We start from the raw sequence: 20861 nt of genomic DNA on the forward strand, positions 1-20861 counted from the left end.
AAGCCAACACTTTATGAGCCAGGTTCTGGGACTGGGTGGGCAGGGAGGGTAGGGCTGGTTAGAGCATAGATGCCACACAGCAGAGGCTTTCTGTGAAAATAGTGGGACTGTATTTGACAGGATAGGTTTGCTGTGATTCATACAGTACAGCCTCAGAGTTCCCCCATGTTTTATTAGCACTAAAGAGTCATTCTGAGTGGCACATAACACCTTCTAGGAAGGAGATCTGGGCCTGATTTTGGTCTCTTTCAAATTACCAAAATAAAAACTTTTGACATACACATTGCACCCAAGGTAAAAATGAAAAAAAAAAAAAAAAACCCAGAAGGAAACAAACCATGAACCTCAGACACCCAAGGACAGAAGGACACTTCTCCCACACTCCTACCCCCTTTGAAGACACGATAGTGTAAAAAGGACATGTGGACTGCCCCTGCGTCACGTCAGTGCATTAAGATGCCAGCAGCACCACACCCGGCCCTGAGTGTCTCAGCCAGCTGCTCTGACTGCAGCCCTGGGGCTGAGCCTGCCGGCCGGGGAGCCAGTGAAAGACTTCTTGGGGTGGCTGGTGCCTGTGGACCTTCCGTGCAGCCGCCATCACGCCTCCCCACCCTGTCTCCCCTCTCATTTCCCCAGGTAAAACTAATCAAGGAAGCCTGTATTCACATTACAACATGAAAATAGCACCAGAAATTTCAGAGCTAAATTGCTGGCTGATACTTGCAGCTGAGAGCTCTGTGTAGGAGGAAGGCTCTAGAAAGGCAACCACAGAGGTTGGGAGTGTGGGGAGTGGGGGAATGTGAGGGATGGGGAGGAAGGACCAGTGGGAGCTGGCTGATGAACAGCTTTCTCCCTGTCCAAATGGGAGTCAAGGTACACTGGAGACCAGTGCTTCTGTTGATGGCATGGATAGTGGCCGTCACAACCATATGGTGTGCTCTAGGGGCCATGCAGCTCACAAACTGCTCCTCGAGGCAGACAGCCCTGCCCAAGGCCATTTTGGAATTGCAGCAACAGCAGCAATGAGACTAGGAAGAGGCCTGCTGCGATCCGACTCCAGCTGCCTCCACGTACTTCCCTGCTAGATGATGTGGTGGTGGGGACCCTGTGCAAACCTTCAAAGGAAGGCGGAACATGCGGTGCAAGGTGTGAGCTGCTCTTTCTTCAAGTTCTTGGTATTGAAAAAACAGTTTTGTGGTCTCAAAAAGCCTACCGCTGGCCCACTCTTCACCCTCACCTTCCAGGTTGAAAGGGATTGCTGTCCATCAACCCCAGGCCCTGCTCAAAGCATTGGAGTAGTCTCAGTTCTAACACCAAAGACTGAGCATTTGCATGGTAAATCAGGAGGGTTAAGATGTGGCCATCAATCAAACCATCTCAGAGGACTGAAGCTTGCCAGTGTAGACAGGAGTACCTCATTCACTGGGCTCGTCCCCCAGCCCTTCTCCCAGGCACTCTCTCACTCCTATAAATTACTCAGAAGGGTCTTTTTTTAAAGGGATCTTGAAGCTGGTTAGTCTCTGTCCAAAGAGCTGGCTGAGGAGGTCGTTCTGGGATTCAGCTGTCCAGCAGGCTCGGGGGTTGGCGTGTTCAGCACCGTGGACAGCTCTGTCTCTCCTGGGGGTCCTGTGCTGAGGTTTCACCTGGGAAAAGGCCTTGCCCAGCCCATCCTTGCTGCGTCTGAAGTCCCGGTGTGTGTGTCTGGGCTCCCCCCTCTGCTGCTCTGAGGTCTGGGGCAGGGTAGTGCTGCTCTGGCTACTGGGCCTCAGCTTGGCAGGGAGCACACGGCTGGGAGTAGCCTGCTTCCGAGGAGCCCGGCGGGGTTTGTCAGGGACTGAAGGGTCTCTCCCCAAGATCCCCACACTTTCACTCCTGGTTGGCCCTAGGGCCCGGCCTTTTCTCTTCTTCTCTTTGCCCTCTCCGTCTTCCTTGGGGACAAAGCTCCCTTGGGACCCCTGGTCATCATCTTCTCTTGGTGCCTTGGGGTAGCCCTTGGCTGGGGCTCGAGTGGGAGGTTTGTCTGGGGTGGGGCTCTGGCCTGGGCAGTTGGGCTTGCCTGGGGTGGTGGCTGTCTCGCTTTGGAGCTGCCCACTGGCTGGTTGAGGCTGGCTGCCACCTGCTATCTTGTTGCTATGCTGTGGGCCTCCATTGTCCTGGGAACTGGGGCCCAGCTTGACTTTGAGAGCAGTGGTCTTCTGCTTGTCCTCAGTGCCATGGGCTGGCTCTCCTGGTGTTGGACTGGTCACAGCCTTCTTTGATTGCATCAGAAACTTGGGTGCTTTGTTGGGGATGGACACAGCTGGCCTGTCCCTTGATGAACTCCGACAGCCCCCATGCTTGGTGGTGCCACCCTTGTGGGAGGGGACGCCTTTATGCCACTCAGGCACCATATGGTATGTGGATACCTGCTTCTCCTTCCAGAGCAGAGAGGGGGCTTCTGGGTGATGGTCAGGGGCACATTTGCCAGGGGTACTTGGGGTCTTGCCTTTCCCTGAGAGTGGACCAACAACCCTCTGTTCCTCTGTGGTCTGGCCTCTGGTCCCTGGCTGGGGCAGAGACCCCTCCAGTGGCAGAGCCTGCTGAAGAAGAGGTTCAGCGCTGCCTGGGGAGACCTCATCTGTGGAGCTCTCCAGGGCTTGGCCTGGATTGTAGCCTTCTTTGCCATCAGCTGAGGCTTCTGGGAAAGGAGACAGAGGTGGAAGAAGAAGCTCCTGGGGGTCAGAGGGCAGGTTGTCGCCCCTAGCCAGGTGGCCCACAGGATCTATGGGTCTCTCTGGGGTCCCGGAATGATCCTTGGTGCTGCCAGGAGCCGCCTCCGGGCAGGGCTGGAGTGGGGCTAAGAAGGATGCCTCACTCAGGGCAGGGCTGCTGCCCAGAGACAGAGGCCCGTCCAAGACTGGCCCCGGGGTGCTGTTGGGCATGGCCACTCTGTGTCGTTTGCTGGGCAGTGACCCCTCCCAGGCCTGGACCTTCTTCCCCAGGGTGCCTGGTCTCCGCACCCCACGAAATGTGAAGGGCTGCTGCCCCCTCCTCAGGTGTTTGTCCATGTGTCGGTCAAACTGCTCTTTCTTGACAAATGTGTAGTTGCAGGAGCTGCAGACGAAGGACCTCTTGCTGATGTGTGTGACGTTGGCACAGAGTTCACAGGTGTACAGTGGGGTGTGCTGTAGCTCCAGCTCCTCCCTCACCCCGTGCTCCCTGGCCAGGTGCACACGCAGGTCGCCGGGCTCAGGGTAGACCCTTGGGCACTGGAGACACAGGAAAACGCGTTGCGGGCTGTGCACCGCCAGGTGGCGCTGCAGCTTGAAAGGCTTGGGGAACCGCTTGCCACAATGGTGGCAGTCTCGGGAGGGGTCCTTGCAGTCCCGGTGCACCGGGGTGGTGTGGAGTAGGGGCTCTCGATTGGAGCAAGGATCCGGGGATGGGCTGGGGCACATCTTGGTGGAGCTGGGGAGAGTGGCAGGACTGCTGGGCAGAGGGGGGTTTGAGCAGGTTGACAGGTTGCTGTCGGCTAAGGTGCTGTCTGGCATCCAAATTCCATCCTGGTTTGAGTTGTTGGTATGAGCCTTGAGTTTTGTCCTCTCCCTCTCTGCAGGGCCCTCATTTGCCTGGCCAACTGAGCACTTGCCCTTGTGGGGTTTGGGTGCCTGCCCCATAATGCTGCTCAGGAAGAGTGTGACAGTGCTATCCCTGTCCCAGCATTCAGGCGGGTCTCCCAGGGACCTCCGCGCTGGCCCCTTTCGCGCAAACTGTAAGGCATGTTCCCGCAGGTGCTCATTGTACATCCAGACGTCAGCCACCTCCCTCAGGCACATGCCGCAGGCCCACAGCCCCGTGCGGCCCTGCACGTGCTTCTCCTGCAGGTGCTCCCGCAGCAGCTCCCGGGAGCCGAACCTGCGCTGTACACACATGTAGCAGGTGGGCGGTGGCGAGGGGCTGTGGGCCAGCTTGTGCAGGTCCAGTTCACCCAGGCCGTGGAAGCGCTGGAAGCACACCTTGCACTTGTAGAGCGCCCTCTTGGCGTTCTTTCTGGCCCCCGCCACCTCCTCTGTCCTTTTGTTCCTTGGCCCCTGGGAGTCTGATGCGGACTTGAAGTCTAAGAAGCTCACACCAGGGAGAGCCACAGGGTCTTCATAGGGTCTCAGAAAACACAGATCTTGCATCTCGAGTTTGGTGTTGAGCCTCTCCAGATCCACAGTGTTCCCTGGGAGCCCACAGTCATAGTGTTCTCGCTCCAGGTTGGGGGGTTCGGGGCTCACGTCTCCAAGAGAAGAGGTGGTCTCAGTGGTGGAGACCTGCAACTCCAGCCCACGCCAGGCTGCTGGGACCATGTGTAGCTCAGGGATGTTCTCTGACAGGTGGTCCTTGGTACTGCAGGGGGGTTCCTGCTCTGCACAGTCTACCTCCGGGTCAGGTTCTAAGGCCCACAGGCTGGGTCTGGGGGCCCAGGGGTCAATGCCAGGCACCTTGCTGCTGAGAAATCCCTCCAGAAGGAAGGACTCGGGCAGGCCTATGGCCTCGTCACTCCACGGGTCCTCATGGGACAGGCAGAGGGAGCCTGAGTCACTGAGGTCTGTGGGCATGTGGGCAGTGGGCAGAGCAGCGCTCCCTTGGAACTCTTCACCGGGCTTTGGCAATGGTGGAGGCTTTGGCCTTTTACAGCGCTTCCCATAGACTCGGGGGTTCTTCTTCCGAGTTAAGCGGTTACCCAGAGGGAAGAGCTGGGAAAAGGAGGCCTCATCATCAAACAGATTCAGAGGGTTCCCCAGACCGGGGTTAGGGGCTTCAGAAGCTTCAGAAGCGATGTCTTCATGCTCCTGGACCCTGTTGTCCGGGTTGTGCAAAGGGCCCTGGAGGCAACTGCTGATGGCGTCAGCTGCTTCAGAACCGCAAGTCTCTGGAGTGCCTGGGGGTTCCCAGGGCAGCTCGTGCCCTTCCAAGACACCTCGCCCTGACCTGCTTTTGGCCACTCTGCTGTCCCCTGCAAGTGTATCCCCAGCTGCCCTTGACAGGTCTCTGCAGGCAGCCGATGTCCTGGTTTCTCTGGGTCCCCAGCACCCCCTTGCCAAAGCTGCTTTCTTTCCCCCCAACCCTTCCCCAGGAGGCACTACCTCTGTCCTCCCTGGAGGGGTCACCCAATTTCCAGTTGACCTCCATGTGGGTGTCTCCTCGAGGTCTGCAGCCACGAGGAGATGTGGCTGTGTAACCTTGGTCTGCTGCTTTGCCCCCTGTGAGAGGCAGCGGCTCAGAGGGGCTGGGTGATTAACAATCGCAGTTGATGAATTCCAGCAGCTTCTATCTGAAATCACATCAGGAGAGACTTGAGGACTGCTCTCCTCCCAGAACCGTTTCGCTCTTGGTTTTCTTGCTTTCTTATTTGATTTCCCTCCTGACTCGCTGGGGTTGTCCACAGGCACTCTACCCTGCCTCTGGCCTCCTCCTCTCTCTGCCTGCTCGGGACAGGGCTCATCCTTCTGCAGCAAGTCCCGCTTCCTGGGCTCTGCAGACCTGGAGCCCACTTCTTGCTTGACTAGGCCTGGGAGATGTAGTTTCCGGCTTGGGGGACAGCCTGGTGTTCTTGGAATGCCAAGCCCTGGCCTGAGCCTCTTGGACGTCTCAGGACCTGAGGCTTCCTCAGGAGCCGTGGAGCCCTGGATGGGAGGTGGCCCCGCAGCGCGGCTGGGGCCCCGCAGCCCATGCCTTGGCTTCTCCTTCCCAGGTGCCTTGCGGCTTTTCTTCCCAGGGCGGCAGCTCCTCTGGGTGGCAGGCTCCCCAGGTTGGGGAGTGGGTGGGGCTGGGGGGCTGGGGTGGGAGACGGCCCCCCTGCGCAGCCTGTGCTTCCTGGCTCTGTGGCGGCTCAGGCCTGGCCCAGATCGGAAGGTGGCCAAGCAGACCTCGCAGGTCGCAGGCTGCCCGCTGGGGCCTTGGTCCTTCCAGCTGCTATTCTCAGTAGACATGGGCCTTTTTCTAAAGCCACAAGGCTTCTGTTTGAGGTCCTGGGGACATAAGGGGTCTCTGTGGGGCATCTGGTTAAGGACATTTCTGAGGCTCTGGGGAGAGTTGGGTGTGGAGTTGCTGGCTGTGCTGCTCAGAGAAGTGGCTTTGTCCTGACGGAGCTCTTCATAAGGACCGATGACTATTGGGCCTCTGGTGCCAACTCCTGAGACCTTAGTAATGCCAGGGCTTCCAGCCTCAGGTGTCTCAAGGTCCTTCTGGCCTTGGTGGCTGGCCCCTGCCTCACCTTCCTGGCAGGCATGGGGCTCTGGTCCTGCTGTCCTCCGGGTGGAGGGGTTAATGGGCACAGTGGTGATGCTCTGACCCTCCCTGTTTCCTGGTTGTTCTGAGGAGGGGCTTTCAGGCATCCTGGCTGGGCTGAGGTGGGGCGGGGCTCCCCTGCAGTGGGGGTCTGACCTCTCCGCTCTGGGGCCTCTGACTGCCCCTATGCCGTCTGTGGAAGAAATGCCAGGTAGGGCAGCAGCCTTGATGGTCACTCTCGGGGACATGGCCCTCACTGGGGGAGAAGGGGCACCACAGGCAGGAGATTCCCTTAGATTTTCTTTTCTGGAACACCCTGGAGGTCTTGACATGTGGTGTTCAGGGTGGTCCCCCGCATTGGGGGACAAGACATTGATGAAGCCAGGCTGGCCCATGGGAAGCTCTTCCTGGTGGTTCCGTTCCTCTAAGAGAGAGCAACAAACCAGGCTTTCCTCGAAGCCACAGGGGTTTGTCCTCAAAGATGAGGAGGCTTCCAGGGACGCCCCAGCCCTAGTATCTGTGGAAGCTGGGGTGCAGTCATCCCCTTCCCGAGATGTCCAGGCAGAGGAATCGGCTGGCAGATGCTTCATGCTCATAGGGTCCTTGTAGGTGGAAGCTCCTGGGAGCAGCCCCCTCAACTCACCTGAAGGCACCGTGGGAGGGTCTTCTTGAAGCAGGTGCTCAAGTCTGCAGGGAACAGGGGGTGCTGCAGAAATGGGCAAGGGGGCACAGCCAGCCAGGTTCCTCATGGGGAACTCTGGGCTGTCCCCAGTTGGTAGCAGGTGCTTCCGAAGGCCTGGACTGGCCGCCTCTGGAGTACAGTCCTTAAGCCCAGTTTGGGGATGGGCTGCTGCCAAGGCTGGGACCGAAGATTCCACATCAGAGGAGATGGGGCTGGAGGTGGACTGTACCTCATTCCGAAGGCCCAAGTTTGGCCTGTTTCCCTGAACCTGACCCCGTAGTTGATCTACAACCCCAGCCGGGCTGGCGAGTATGGTATCAGGACCAGCACTGACTGTGGCAAGGTTGCCTGCTTCCCCAGGGTTCCCCCAGTTATCGGATTGCAGCTGGCTGGTTTTGCCTTGGCCTTTGAGCTTCTCAGCCTGGCCGAGTGAGCCCAGATTGTCATCTGCCTCTGGCCCCAGCTGACATCTGGCTGTGGCAGGGATAGCTGTCATCTGCACACTTCCCTCCAAGCCCTTGACAGGGCTGTGGGCCATGTTCCCACATTCCATGCTGTCCCCTCCCACATCTGAGGGGTTGCTCTGTTGAAGACTCTGGGTGTTGGCAAGCGGGACCCTCTGTAAGCCGTGGGTGCCATCTTCACTCTCAGCTGCTCTGGCCACCAGGAGCTGGAGTTGATGCAGGGGGGTTTCAGCTGGGTCCTGGGGCCTCCCGCCAGGACTGGTGTTGGGCATGCAAGCAGCACTTGGGGAAGCTCCTGCTGGTGCAAACTCCTTGTTGCCTTCAGAGCCAGGCCCTCCTGCTACAGGGTGGAGGGGCTCTGGTCCCTCTGGCCCATCTGTGCTACTTATAGAATGTCCTTTGAGAACCTCACTGTGAGTGCCACTAGAAGGTGGAGTGGCACCCTGAAATGCCAAGTCATGTGCCAGATGGGCAACAGGACTGCTGAGCACTTCCAGATCAGGGGCATCTTGGTAGGGCTCCTGTGCCTTGCAGGCTCCTGGGAGAAGCCCTCCTCTCCGAGTGCAGGGAAGGAGCAGTAGGACATCTTCATTGTGATGGGTTCTGGTGGCCCTGTTATTTTCAGAAAGTAAAGGATCATGGTTTGGGCTGCACTTTACTAAATTCCCCCCGTCCAATGGGGACTTGAGTGGCTCTGCAGGGTCAGGTAGACAGGCTTCTGGGCAGACCCTGCAGCCCTCTGCCTCCAGGAGCCCTGTCCTGGAGACTCTGGTGTTCTGCACTGGCTGGAAACTGAGGCTAGCCTCTGTGGGCCTGAAAGCACCCCCAGAAACCTGGTCTTTGCAGGTACTAGGGAGAGGGCCTGCTTCTCCTGGGTGAAATGAGGACCATTCTTCCTGGGGCCTCCCTAGAGTCCCCTCCTTGGTGGTAACGGCTGTTTCTGCCCCTTCCTGGTATGGACTCAATTCCCCAAGATCAGTGAGGTTGGCTGCAGAGAATGAGTCCTTCTCGGGTGAGGCAGCCTGGTGGATGGGCAGCGGGGTGCCTGTGCCTGAGCCCATTCTGCCCGTGTGCTGAGCCTCACGCAGCTCTCCTGGGGCCTTGTGCACACCTTTACTTTGCAGCTGTGTTTCTAATTCAGTGACCAACCTTTTGATCTCTAATTCATCTTCAGAGAGGTTGCTAATAAAAGCGATGCTACATTCGCTAACCTTGCAAGGCAAAGGGGGAGGGTTGGTGGCTACTGTCCTTTCACGAGGATACTTCTTACTGAATGCCTTTTCCCCTGAGGGGTCAGGAAAATGGCCCAGGTGGCTGGGTAGCATTGGGGAAACTCCCTCCAGCAGGGACCAACCCTTCTCAGGCAGAAACGAAGGGTATGGTGTGTCTAGCTGGAGTTTCCTTGGGGGAGGATTGATGCGTGGAGAAGGTGAGTGTGCGCCCTCATTTCCAGACAGGCTGCTATAGAGTGGCGAGTTGAAGTCGTCCACGGGCAGCCCTGAGAGGAGGGGCGTGGATTCCAAGGTCAGCGGTGATTTGGTTTCGCCTGGATCCATGTCGACTGTGTAGGGTGGATCCCTAGGAGGTTTTGGTTTGAGGGGACCAGCGTCTACATCATCCTGGCAAAGGTGCATGTTGCTGGCAGGAGGAGTGTCTGGAGCCGAGGGCTTGGCGTACAAGTCCTCGTGGAAACAGCCAGCCAGGTCTTTGGGTCCAAGAAGCAGTTTTCTGGGGGGGCTGCTGTAGGGCTGGGACCCCTTTTTGGCAGCTAGACCCACGGAGTCTCTGTTAAAAAGAGCAGGGTCACACCCAAGATCAGAGGTCTTTAGAAACAGGATGTTGGGCTCGGGGTAGGCAGTGGTGGTGTTCGTGACAGGCACCAGCAATTCTCCTGGCAGGTAGGCAGGGGGGTCCTCTTCATCATGCGAGACGGAGGGTTGTGTGCACCGAGGGACACCCAGCCGACTGCCTGTGCCTGGTGCCGATGAGCTTCTGTGGGGCACCGTGGTGTCCTCCCTGCCCGGCTGTGGTTGGTCTGGGGCTGGGGAGCAGGGCCTTCCTTCCACACAGGTGGATGGAGGAGAGCTGGAAACACCTCTGAGAAGTTTTGTGCTGTCAGAGGCAAAATTTTCTTGAGGGAAGTTCAGCGGCAGATGTTTTTCCTCTGGGGCCTTGGCACTGGTGGGAACCTGCAGGAGACACTTGGGGCCTCTCTCCTTAGGGCCTTCTCCAGTCTCGGGGCTTTGCAGTGGGCCTTGAGCCTCGGGGCTTTCACTGGGGCCTGGGCAAGGCCTGCTTGGCTTTGTGGTTTCCTGCCTCACCACCTTCCTGGGTTTCTGCTGCTCTCGATCTTCTCTAGGACCCAGGGTCGAGTCCACTTCCTTCCTCTTCTCACCTCGGTGCCACCGCCAGCGGCCGTGGCGGGGCTGGCCTCTGAAGTGGCAGCCCCGTGGCTGCAAGCTGTCCTCCTCCTCGGACTCTGAGGCATAGTCGTATTCCTGGAGCCTGCCATCCAGGGTGCCGCGGGTGGGCCTCTCAGCTGCCAGGGAGAAGCCCTTGCCCCGGCCGCACTGCGCCCGCCGCTTGTGCAGCTGGTTCTTCTGCTGCACGATCTTGTGGATGAGCTCCTTGCTCCAGGTGCCACCCCGGGCCTTCCTCCGCCGGGAATCCTTTCCTGGGGACAGACGAAGGTGCTTGGAGCTCCTGGTCTCCACCGGGAGGGCCTTACCACAGGGATCTTTGTGGCTCTTGGGGGCGTGGGTCCTGATGTCCCGGGGGCGGGGTGGGACCGGCTCAGCCCTATTGCCCTTCCTCCGGGGCCTCAGGCAGGCTGCTCTGGTGCTCCTGCCCGACCTCTTGTTAGGGTTGGCTATATCCAGCTCTCTATGGAAAAACTTAAACTGCTTCCCTCTCCTCTGCTGGCTGGCCAGGCTGGCTCCATCTGCCTCCACAGGCACTGGGCCCAAGGATCGGGTTTTGGGCCTGCTGTAGGCCGGGTAGCAGTCATCCCCAGGGCGGGGGGCCTGGGGCTCCACGGCGAGGAGCGGGAGCTGGGCTTTGTTCTCTGGCATGGCCCCCACCCTGGTCTTGGGGGGCAGCCCAGCACTGAGACCTCTGGGGCCTGAAGGTTCTTCATCGGTGAAAACATCGATGAAGCTGCTGTCGATCTCAGGGTTGTCCGACTGGTATTCCAGGCCATTGAGTGCCTCGGTGATGAGGCTGTCCAGCTTGGCATCGTCCTCCAGGTCCAGGTCCGTGGCGGATAGTGAGAAGGGGGCAGTGGTGAGGCTGGGAAGGAAATTTGTCCTCAGGGGGTCATCTTTGCCATCCACCTGGACATCTCCCCCGAGCAGGAAGGGGAATGTCTTGGTGTGGCCGAGCAGGCTTGAGTTCCCACTGGCTGGTGCTTTGGGGGCAGCCATCACAGAGGAGGTGGTAGGGGCAGTGGGGAGATCTGAGGGCTGCTGGTGGCTGTCCTTGTTCCTGGTGAGGAGCAGGCTGCAAAACTGCCGGTGTTCCAGGAAGGTGGCCAGGCTGCTGTAGTTGCGGTCACACTGCTTGCACGTGAGCAGCACGTCCAGCTGGTCCAGACTGGCGCTGCTGAAGGGGAAGTGGTGAGCAGAGTAGGGGGGTGGCTCTGAGGGGAAGCCCTCGGGGCCCGCGCTGGAGAAGGAGGCCTCCTCCAGGCATTTGAAGGTGCCTTCCGTCCCCAGCCTCTCTGTGGGAAAAGGGAAGGTCTTCACGGGCTCCGGCTGGTAGTGGATGGGGAGGGCATGCGCGGGCTCAGGGGATGGGAAGGGGCTGCTGTTCTCCTGGGCGTGACTGGGGGGTTGGAGGAAGGCAGACGGCCCTACTGGGCCGGGGAGCTGGCTTTCCTCTGAGCTGGGGTTGGCTGGGCTGCTGGACAGCGGTGACAGTGATGAGCAGGTGCTGCTGCCAGCTGTGTTGGTGGCAGGTGAGGGCAAAGGGGACTCACTGGGAGAGGCTCCTACAAGCCTGGGTGGGGGCAGGCCGGGCGTCCCTCGGGGTGAGATCTGGGGCTGAGCCACCCCAAAGAACAGAGGCTGGGCTCCAGGGTCCTGCAGCCCGTTGTAAGTGAACAGCCCTGGAGAGTTGCTGCTGTGCTGGCCTGGGCTGTTTCTCAGCACTGCCAGCTTCTCTCCTGGCCCAGGTGTCTTGCTGGAAGCAGCCAGAGATGCCTGGCTGTCTCCTTGCCACTCAGGGGTTCCTGGGGGAAAAGGTAGCTGGCTCAGCCTCTCCATTTGACGGGGGCTGGGTCCGGTGGCTGGGAGCACCTGGGGCCAGGGCAGCGGGGGGCTCTGGGGCAGACTAAGCCTCTGGCTTGGGCTGGGCTGGCCTTCAAAGAATGCACTCCTGGTGGCGGCCGGGGGTCCCAGAGGAGATGTGGGGTAAGGGGCCGAGGAAGGATCCCACAGTTTGGGCAGTCTGGTGGGTGGGGGCCCAGAGGTGGCCAGCTCTGTGTCCAGAGACCCAGGACTGGTGCCCACTGCACTGGCTCCTGGGCTTCCATAGGCTTGCCCAGAAAAGGGCCTCTGGGGCAGAGAGTTTGGGGGTTTCCTGGGGCTCCTGAGCCCATTGTGGGCTGAAGGTGTTCTCTCAGGAAGGGCTTTGGTCAGGCTCTTGTGCAAAGTGTCTGGGAAGGCAACTGTGCTCTCCGAGAAGGGGCTGGGGGCTGGGTGAGCAGCACCAGGTGTGGGGAGAGCACAGCCGAGGTCACTGGGGGGGTCAAGGCGCCCAGGCTGGCTGGGGTAGCAAGGTGGGGCTACAGGGGCAGGCTGAGTGGGCAGGGGGTAGGCTGCACCAGCGCCCACTGCCTCCTCCTGCCACTCGCCTCGAGGCTGGCGGAAGGCAAACACCAGTGCCCTCTCTGAGTACTTGGGCCCTGCCGTGTCCTCGGGGAAGGACTCCGGGCTGGCCCTGTGCAGCGCTGGGAAGGGGAAGTGGTAGGAGGCCACCCTGGGGCTGCCAACTTCGGGAAAGGGCCCCGGCTCTGTGGGGAGGACCCTGAAACTAGCACCTGGGAAATTGTTCTTAGCAGTGGGAGGCCAGGCGTCGGCCCCACTGGCCTGGAATTCTGAGTAGGAGGCGGGCCTGCAGGGGCTGGTGTCACTGCTGTGGGGGGCCCTAAGGGGCGGAGGCCCTGGGGTGGCACTCGGTGAGGTATAATTGGTGGAGGTAAAGCCGGAGGGGGTCTCCTGGAAGCACCTTTGGAAGCTGAGCTCTTCTGGGGCAGGAGGGGCCTCTGCCTCTGGGGGCCGGAGGGCCTCACACTGCGGGCCTTCAGGGGTCTCCTCCAGGGCGGATCTGGCCCTTGAGTCTGAAATGCTCAGAGTGTAGAGCTGCTGGGGGCTGCTGTCCGCCCTGTCCGTGCGCCGTGGGGGAGCCTGTGTGTGGCTCCTCCCTGGTGGGGCCTGGGTGCTGCCACCCTTCCTGGGGGGGCTGCTTAGGGGCTGGATTCTCAGGAAAGGGGCCTTGGGCTCCACCTCCCTAGTCTGCCCAGGCAGGGTGTCCGGGGGCTCCATGGGCGGGGCCCCACGGCCTGCGTCCCTTGTGGCCTTGGCGGTCTTGCTGGCCGGAGCGCCATCCTCGCCGGGGAGCTGCGTGGCCGTGCCGCTGGCCATGGCACTGGTGGTTTGGCAGGACTGCAGGCCTCTGGTTATGGTCGGGGGTGGCACTCCGCGGGGCTGCTCCCCAGGCATGGCCCCTCCGCCTGGGCGCTAGGAGGATGTGGTGGTCCGAGGGGGTCCATGGGGAACGGGCTGGGTGGCCATCCTCGCCCTTCGGGGGTCCCTGGAGAAGCCTGCTCTCATGGCCCTCGGGGGAGCCTGAAAGGAAAAGACAGACGTGAGCATGGAGCCGTAGAGGCCTCCTGGCTTCCCGGAGGCCATGACCCTGGGGGCGGAAGCAGCTGGCACAGAACCCCCTTCTTCAGAGGAGGGGACTCAGCTTCAATGGCACTTTGAGAGACAAGAGGAGAACAGCGTTCCTGTCAGACTGAGCAAAAGGTTGAGGATGAGGGGAGAGGGAGAGAAGGAGAAAGAGAAAAAAAATGAGAGTGACATTTGGGGTCTTAGGGTCTCAGAAGACTCCTGGCCACTCAGAGCAGCCCTGTTCGGCTCTGGCCAGGCCATGAGTGAAAGGCCCCAGACCTGCAGAGGCCCGTGGCAGGGATAATGGGCACCTGGTGGCCATCTGTGTGTCTAGGTGGTGTCAGGAGACAGCACAGGCAGGACAGAGGGGATGCCTTTACCTGCTGAGAGGAGGAGCCTCAGATCAGAAGCCGAGATGGGAAATAAGGGGTGAGACTATGCACACCTGAGTTTGGCCTGAGGTTCGTAAGGGGTCCTGTGATGATCTTTTAGCTGGTGAGCACAGGACAGCCTCAAGCCACTCGCTCGGGGACCCACTGGCCAGCTCCCCGGCGTGGAGCCTGCATCTGTATTTCTTATTTATTCATTTTTTTTTTTTTAGAGAGGAGAGGGAGAGAGCAAGAGAGAGAGAGAGAGAGAGAGAGAGAGAGAGAGAGAGAGGAGAGACAGAGAGAAGGGGGGAGGAGCTGGAAGCATCAACTCCCATATGTGCCTTGACCAGGCAAGACCAGGGTTTCGAACCGGCGACCTCAGCATTTCCAGGTCGACGCTTTATCCACTGCGCCACCACAGGTCAGGCGCCTGCATCTGTATTTCCAGGCACTGCCGGTGGGTGCTCCCTCCCTGTGTTTGGAGACCTACCTAGGGATCATGCTCATTGGGGTGTTCAGCCTGATTTGGGGCACAGGCATCCTTCTCTCCAGGGTGGGGATGGTTCCAGTACTGGCCAGCAGAGGTTGCCACACAGTTCCCCTTCAGTCCCCTGCCAGCCTCGTGGACACTCCCTCATCCCAGCAGCCTGAGTGTCCCTCCCCTCCTAAGCAGAGGTGTCATCCCCTCCTCTGGATCCCACTGCCTGGCGGCCAGCTCTTCACTCCCCTCTCCATCTCAAGACTGGGAAGCCTTGGGGTGAGGTTCTGTGGGTAAAGTTTGTTGAATGAACGAATAGTAGTAATAGCAACATGAGCTCTTTCTGAGCATCTGGCTATGGTCCAGGTAGTTGAGCACTTTCCATCAATCACTTCTCTTGTTTTCACGATGGGTCTGGAGGTCAGAACTGTTAGAGTTATGGGAAGGTGCATCATTTGCCCACGGTCTCAAAGCTAGTGGAGGGCACTGGGGGTCCCCAGGAAGGGCCTCACCCAGCCATGTCACACCTGGTCTGGACACCTGATCGGGGCCAGGCTGTGCCCGGTGTGGAGAGGGCAGCAGCCGGGGCCCCTCCCAGACTCTCTTGCATGAGAGAGGGCAGGGCCTGTGTGATGCCATGCTCTCTGCTGGACTTGGAGCTGCCTGGTGCAAGTCCTGGCTCAGCCTCTGACTCAGCCTTCCTGAGCCTAGAAAGTGGAGAACCCAGCTGAGCTCCTTGATGGGACTGTTGTGAGATGACATGGTAACTGTGTCCAAACTGTATAATAGGTCCCTGGTGGATCATCTGCTGTTTGTATGCCTTTTTAGTATTCATTTATTTTATTTGATGTAATTTATTTACTTATTTTGAAAGAGAGTGTCAGGAAAAGAGAGAGAGAGGAAGGGAGAGAGATGAGGAGCATCAACATGTAGCTGCGTCACTTTAGTTGTTCATTGATTGCTTCTCATCTGTGCCTTGAGGTGGCTTTAGCTGAGTCAGTGACCCCTTGCTCAAGCCAGTGACCTTGGGCTTAAGCCAGCAACCTTGGGGTCATATTGATCCTGTGGTCAAGTCGGCGACCTTGAGGATTCGAATCTGGGACCTCAGTGTCCCAAGTTGACACTCTGTCCACGGTGTCAGCACTGGTCAGGCTGTGTGGTTTTGACTATTCCCGTTTCTGCCTGAGCCTGGGGCCCCCAAGCGGGGAACCTGAGGTTTATTCTCTCTACCTTGTCCCCCAAGTATGGCGTCTGGCGCACAGTAGGCAGTCAAGATTGAGGAAAGGTCTGCTTCCACACCCTTGAAGTAGGGGCAGTAACGGTGCCACCCTCACCAGGTTGTCCTACGGTTCAACATTCTTGTACCCCAGCAGGCGCCTGGCACTCCCTCCCTGTGCCTCCCCAGCATCGGCGTCCCCATCTGTGCACGGGGTGGTGGCGCTGCTTCTTCAGGACACTGCTGGAAGCCAGATGGAAATCTGGTCTGTCAGCCCTTCAGGCTGTAGCCAGCCCTCAGGTGGGGCCACCTGGGTCATCCTGAGTGGGCTTTTTTTTTTTTTTTTTTTTGTATTTTTCTGAAGCTGGAATCAGGGAGAGACAGTCAGACAGACTCCCGCATGCACCCGACTGGGATCCACCCAGCACGCCCACCAGGGGCGATGCTCTGCCCACCAGGGGGCGATGCTCTGCCCCTCCAGGGCGTCGCTCTGCTGTGACCAGAGCCACTCTAGCGCCTGGGGCAGAGGCCACAGAGCCATCCCTAGCGCCCGGGCCATCTTTGCTCCAATGGAGCCTTGGCTGCGGGAGGGGAAGAGAGAGACAGAGAGGAAGGAGGAGGGGGGGAGTGGAGAAGCAAGTGGGCGCTTCTCCTATGTGCCCTGGCCGGGAATCGAACCCGGGTCCCCCGCACTCCAGGCCGACGCTCTACCGCTGAGCCAACCGGCCAGGGCCCTGAGTGGGCTTTTAATGAGAAGCAGAAGCCTCTGACCCATGGCCCCACCTGCTCTCAGAGGTACCTGCAGCCCCCAGGTATCCCTGACCTCTGCCCAGGAAGCTCCCTGTTGGGGCTCGAGGTGGTAGATCACAGCACTAAGAACTGCTGTCTCTGTGGAAGGGCTGCTCCAGTCTGTCTTGCTGCCGGCAGGCTTGTGAGCAGCAGGGACTGTGCTACTTCTGAGCAGAGACTTTTAGAGCAGAGTTCTGGAAACCTGCCTTGCTGCCTTTTTGAGGGCTGAGGTCACAAGCAGTGGGGTGGCTGCCTGGTCACTGGTGGGGTACTGTCAATCTCTGGGCTACCTTCCCTACTGGCCAAGGAGGAGGAGGTCAGACCAGGTTATCTCTAAGGGTCCTTTTGTTTCCAGTGGCCAGAACCAACTTCTTTTGGTGGGAAGGCAGTCATTGGGGCTGACTCCTCGTTCATGCATTTACACCCACAAGAGCGGTTCTGGACATCTGCCCTGTGCCCAGCATTCAGGGGAGAAGATGGACTGCAGCTTCAGAGCTTTGACCCTGGCTCAGAGCTCCTGCAGGGCCCACAGAGGCTGGGCATGGGGGGGGGGGCAGGGAGGGCATTTATTGAGTATCTACTGCATGCTAGGTGGAACTTCACTTGGGGCCTCGGGGATTATAGGAGGGGAGTCCTGCATGGCTGGCATCAGAGGAGGCTTCCTAGAGGAGGTGGCATTAGTTCTGGTCATGTGGACAGAGAGGGCATTCAGGGGTGGGAACTGTGAGCACAGGCAGGTGCAGGGCTGCTTGGAGAAACTGGGAGAAAGACGTTTGTGCCCTGGGAAGGACTGGAACTGTGAGGAGTGAGGCCAGCTCCTGAATGACAGTGAGGCCTTTATAAGGTGGGCAAGGGAGACCCCAGGTGAGCAAGCATACAGGCTGCAGCCAGTAGCTTGGGCAGGGTGGCCTGCCTTTCCATGTACTCTGACCCAGGCCAGGGAGCTTCCTGGGGGCCCCTATTTGCCACTGACTCCAAGGACACACCACAGGGAGGGCTCTTTATCTAGCAGAAGGGTGGCCCAAGAGCTGGCTCTGAACCAGTTGGGGGTTGGGGTTGGGCCCTCCCTAGAAGTAGGAAGGCTCTAGCCTGTGGGACCTCCCCTCCTGAACTTCTCAGACAGACTAAGAGGGCAGGAGCCGGGCCTAAGTCCAGACCTAGGCCCAGGGATCCAACTGCAACAGACAGTGAAGTCTATGGGATCAGGTGTGCAGAGGTGCTGAGGGCCTCTGACCTCACAGGGCCTCCTTTGCCTGTCCCCGAACAGGCTGCTCTTAAGACTGGGTACAGGGGACGGGGAGGGCCCTGGGCCTGGGCCTCCCCACAGCTTTCAGTGCTTTTTAGGGGATGGCAGGTGAGGCCAGAGTAGATGTTAGACAGTGAGCCCCGCAGGTCCAGGCTCCAAGCAGCCTCCGAGAGGGGTAGGTGGGCAGGGATCCCTGTTCTGATCCCCCCACCAGTGCTGGCTGTACACCCGTGGGCACCTCGCTAGCCACTGTCAGCCTTGGCTTCTCCATCTGGGATCTGGAAAGAACACTGGAATCTATTCAAAGGGTTGCAGCAAGGGAGAAGTCAGTGAATACCTTCTTCATAAACATTTAGCAGACACTGGTGGGGACCAATGTACTTTCTAGTTAACACTGTAACTGTTACCTTTTGCTCAGGGCACAAAGGAGAGACAGTGAGGAAACTAGGGGTGAGGGATGTGGGTGGGGCCTGACAGCAGGAAGAAGTTGCTAATTTGTTGGCCTGAAACAGCTCTGCCCCAGGCCCCTCATGAAAGGAGGGCTCTGATGTAAGGAGGCCTGACTTGCTGGCCCCCAGAGAACTTCAGATGACAAGTTGCCGCTGCCGCCGTCTTGAACAGTCCTCTCACCTCAGCTCAGGGCTGTGGTTAGAAGCCACGTGTCAGCCCCTGACAGCTGGCTTGGGAGATGGTCTCTCGGGGAGGCAGCTGGCAGCTTCAATTACCGCCCGAGTTGGGAGATGGAAGGAGACGGCCGGTGAGGCGGTGGGGAGGCCGGGACAAGGGCATCTCCGGCCGGTGGAGACTTGCCAGCCTCCAGGCCAGCTGTCCTCTCTACGTACCTGGGGAGTCGGGCCCTCAGCTGGGTCGCTGCATAGCTTCCTGAGGAATGAGGACTTCTTGGCTGCAAGGAAAATGAAAATCATATCAGAATCCATGTGGTGCTTGGCTGGGGGCCAAGAGCCACGGGCGAGGCCAGGCTGGAGGGAGTGGCTCCTGGGTGAGGGCCCCCCCCCCCAACACCATGCAGAGCCAGGGGGCCCCAGGGGGCCAGGAAACCATCAGGAGAGATGGTGAGCTCAGGAAGCCAGCGGGCAGCTCGGCCTGGCCAGGAGAGCCCTGCAAGGTTAGAGGTCAGCAGGCTGCTGTTGCCCTAGGTTTGTTGATTAGTTTACATTTTATTTCGTTAAGTTCTTATGCATAGATTACACATCAGTGTGACTCCCAAACTTAAAACAGTGTTCAGAGGTCTGCAGTGAGAAGTCTCGCCCCGTATCCTGCCTGCTAACCCTCTTCCCCCATCCTGCTCTGTAAGCCCTTGGGAACTTCTGTTTCCTTCCAGAGTTTCTTGATGTAAATACCAGCAAACCTCATTTTCCTCTTTATTCAACAAAAGATAGTTTCTGCACTCACTGTTCTACACTTTTTTTTTGTATTTAACAACAGATGTTGGAGATAATTCCGTAGCACTCCATAGATTCCTGTCTGTCTGTCTCTACCACACAGAGCGACAGAATATTCTGCAGAATGGATGGACAGCTAATTTATGTATCCAGACCCCTCCAGATGGACACTGGGTTGTAATATATTGGGCCTTACAAACAAAAGAGCAATGAATTGGCATGCCAGTGAGACCCACAGGGTAAACATTAAGAGATGATGGGGTCAAAGGGCAAGTGTATTTGTGACTTGGAGAGATATTGTCAAATTAATCCCTGCAGTGGTTTTAAAATTCGGCCACATTTTTTTTTATTCTCCTTCCTCAAAAAGGTGTGGCCCAATTCCCTTTTCTCAAACGTGGGCTGGACTTGATGACTTGCTGCAAATGAAAAACTATGGTGGAAGTGAGGGTGTTGGACTTTAGAAATTAGGTCATGAAGGGCACTATGGCTTCTGCCTTGCTCTGTCTGATCACTCACTCAGGGCAGCCATGATGTGGGGAAGAACTGAGGCCTCCCACCCAGAGCTGTGTGAGGAGCCACCTTGGAAGTGGCTCCTCCAGCCCCAGTTGAGCCTTCAGGTGAGACCACAGTCCCTGCTGACATTTCAGCTGCAACTCCTTGAGAGGCCCTGTGCAAGACCACCCAGCTGATATGCACCCAAATTCCTGACCCACAGAAACTGTGGATAATAATGGTATTGTTCTAGGCTGTTATTTGTTACACAGCAACAGACAACTAATCTATTCTATTAGTACAACCCTGTGGGGTTGCACCGACTTGCATTCTTCCTCACAGAGAAACTTAAGCTTTAATGTAAGTCCTGGCACCAGAGTGTATTCTTTCCCAGTAGAGGTGGACAGGTTGAGGCCTGGAGAGAGAGGAGGACCACAGGAGGCCACTGGTGACTCAGTGGAAGAAGTCTCACTACACCTCCCTATTCATTCATCCACTCGTTCATTCACTCACAGATCTCCAAGGTTGTGTCCGATGATGCACTAGGCATGCACATACAGTGCTGAGTAACTGATTCACAGTTTCTGCCTCACGGAACTTACAGGAAAAGTCAACAGATAACTACAAACAAGGAAACTGAGGCTCAGAGAGGCGGTGCACTGGTCCAAGTCACACAGCACATAGTGAAGCACACAGGGAGGTGAAGCAGGCCTGCTCAGGACCGTGCCAGCCCCGTGTGAGACAGAGTGGCTGTATACCTCGGTCCTGCCTTAGCGGTCCTTTCTCATCCCCGGGGTGCCCCGCATCCACACCCTGAGCCTGTGGGCAGAAATCAGCCACCCCAGCATCCTCTTTCTGTCCGTACCAGGCCTTTTGATGCCTGGTGTCCCTCCTGGGGTCCAAGGACCAGTTTTTGGTGCTTAGCCTGTGGGGCAGGTGCAGGGCAGCATGTGCCCTCGGTCTCGGGTTCCCACCCCCGCCCAGGCTCTTGGCAAAGCCCCTTGGTGTGCATTGGTGTGGGTTTCAGTAGCCTGGGGCCCCTTTGAAGTTGGGAGATCCAATCCCCCAGATCCGGGCTGCCCCAGGTACCCCAGGAGTGCAGGCATCTCCTTTCCCTCAGAAACACTACCTGGCTCCTGTCCTAACAGGTCTGGTCCCAGAGCTGCAGGTAACTCAAGACCACAGTGGTGCTGCCTGGCTCCAGCCCGGGGTGTTGGCGGCCGCTCCTGGTGAGGGTAGCCCTGCTGCAGGCCTGGGCCCCTGCCGACCCTGTGTCTCTGCCCCATGACCCCCAGCTCCTCGCACAGTGTCTGGCCTCTGCTCCTGACCCTCTTCCCTTCCCTTCCCTTTCAACTTGCCTTGTTTCGACTGTGGCCTCTCTGTCCTAGAACTGACCTCCCCTCTCCCTTCCTCCCTACCTCCACTGGGCCTGTCCTAGCCCTTCCTCCTGAGTCTACCTCAGGGCCTTTGCCTAGGCAGTTCCCCCCTGCCGAGGATACCTCCTGTCTTCTTTCCGGTCTTCCGATTCTCAGCCACTCCCAGGGAGCCATGCAGGGTCAGTGGGGCTGGGTTCA

At 58.5% G+C, this 20861-nt stretch overlaps 1 protein-coding gene and 1 long non-coding RNA gene across 2 annotated transcripts in view; one reads left to right on the forward strand and one right to left on the reverse strand.

The window, feature by feature from the left end:
- Positions 1–20861, forward strand: part of LOC136312576 (uncharacterized) — a 30578-nt gene that overhangs the window by 8446 nt on the left and 1271 nt on the right. The gene's annotated exons all lie outside the window — the stretch shown is intronic.
- ZNF469 (zinc finger protein 469) lies at positions 301–13121 on the reverse strand. The gene has a single exon (XM_066242936.1). It carries the CDS (start codon positions 13119–13121, stop codon positions 1473–1475), a length of 11649 nt encoding a protein of 3882 aa, XP_066099033.1. The 3' UTR covers positions 301–1472.

Source organism: Saccopteryx bilineata, chromosome 9 (genome assembly GCF_036850765.1).
Source record: "Saccopteryx bilineata isolate mSacBil1 chromosome 9, mSacBil1_pri_phased_curated, whole genome shotgun sequence".
NCBI lineage: Eukaryota > Metazoa > Chordata > Mammalia > Chiroptera > Emballonuridae > Saccopteryx > Saccopteryx bilineata.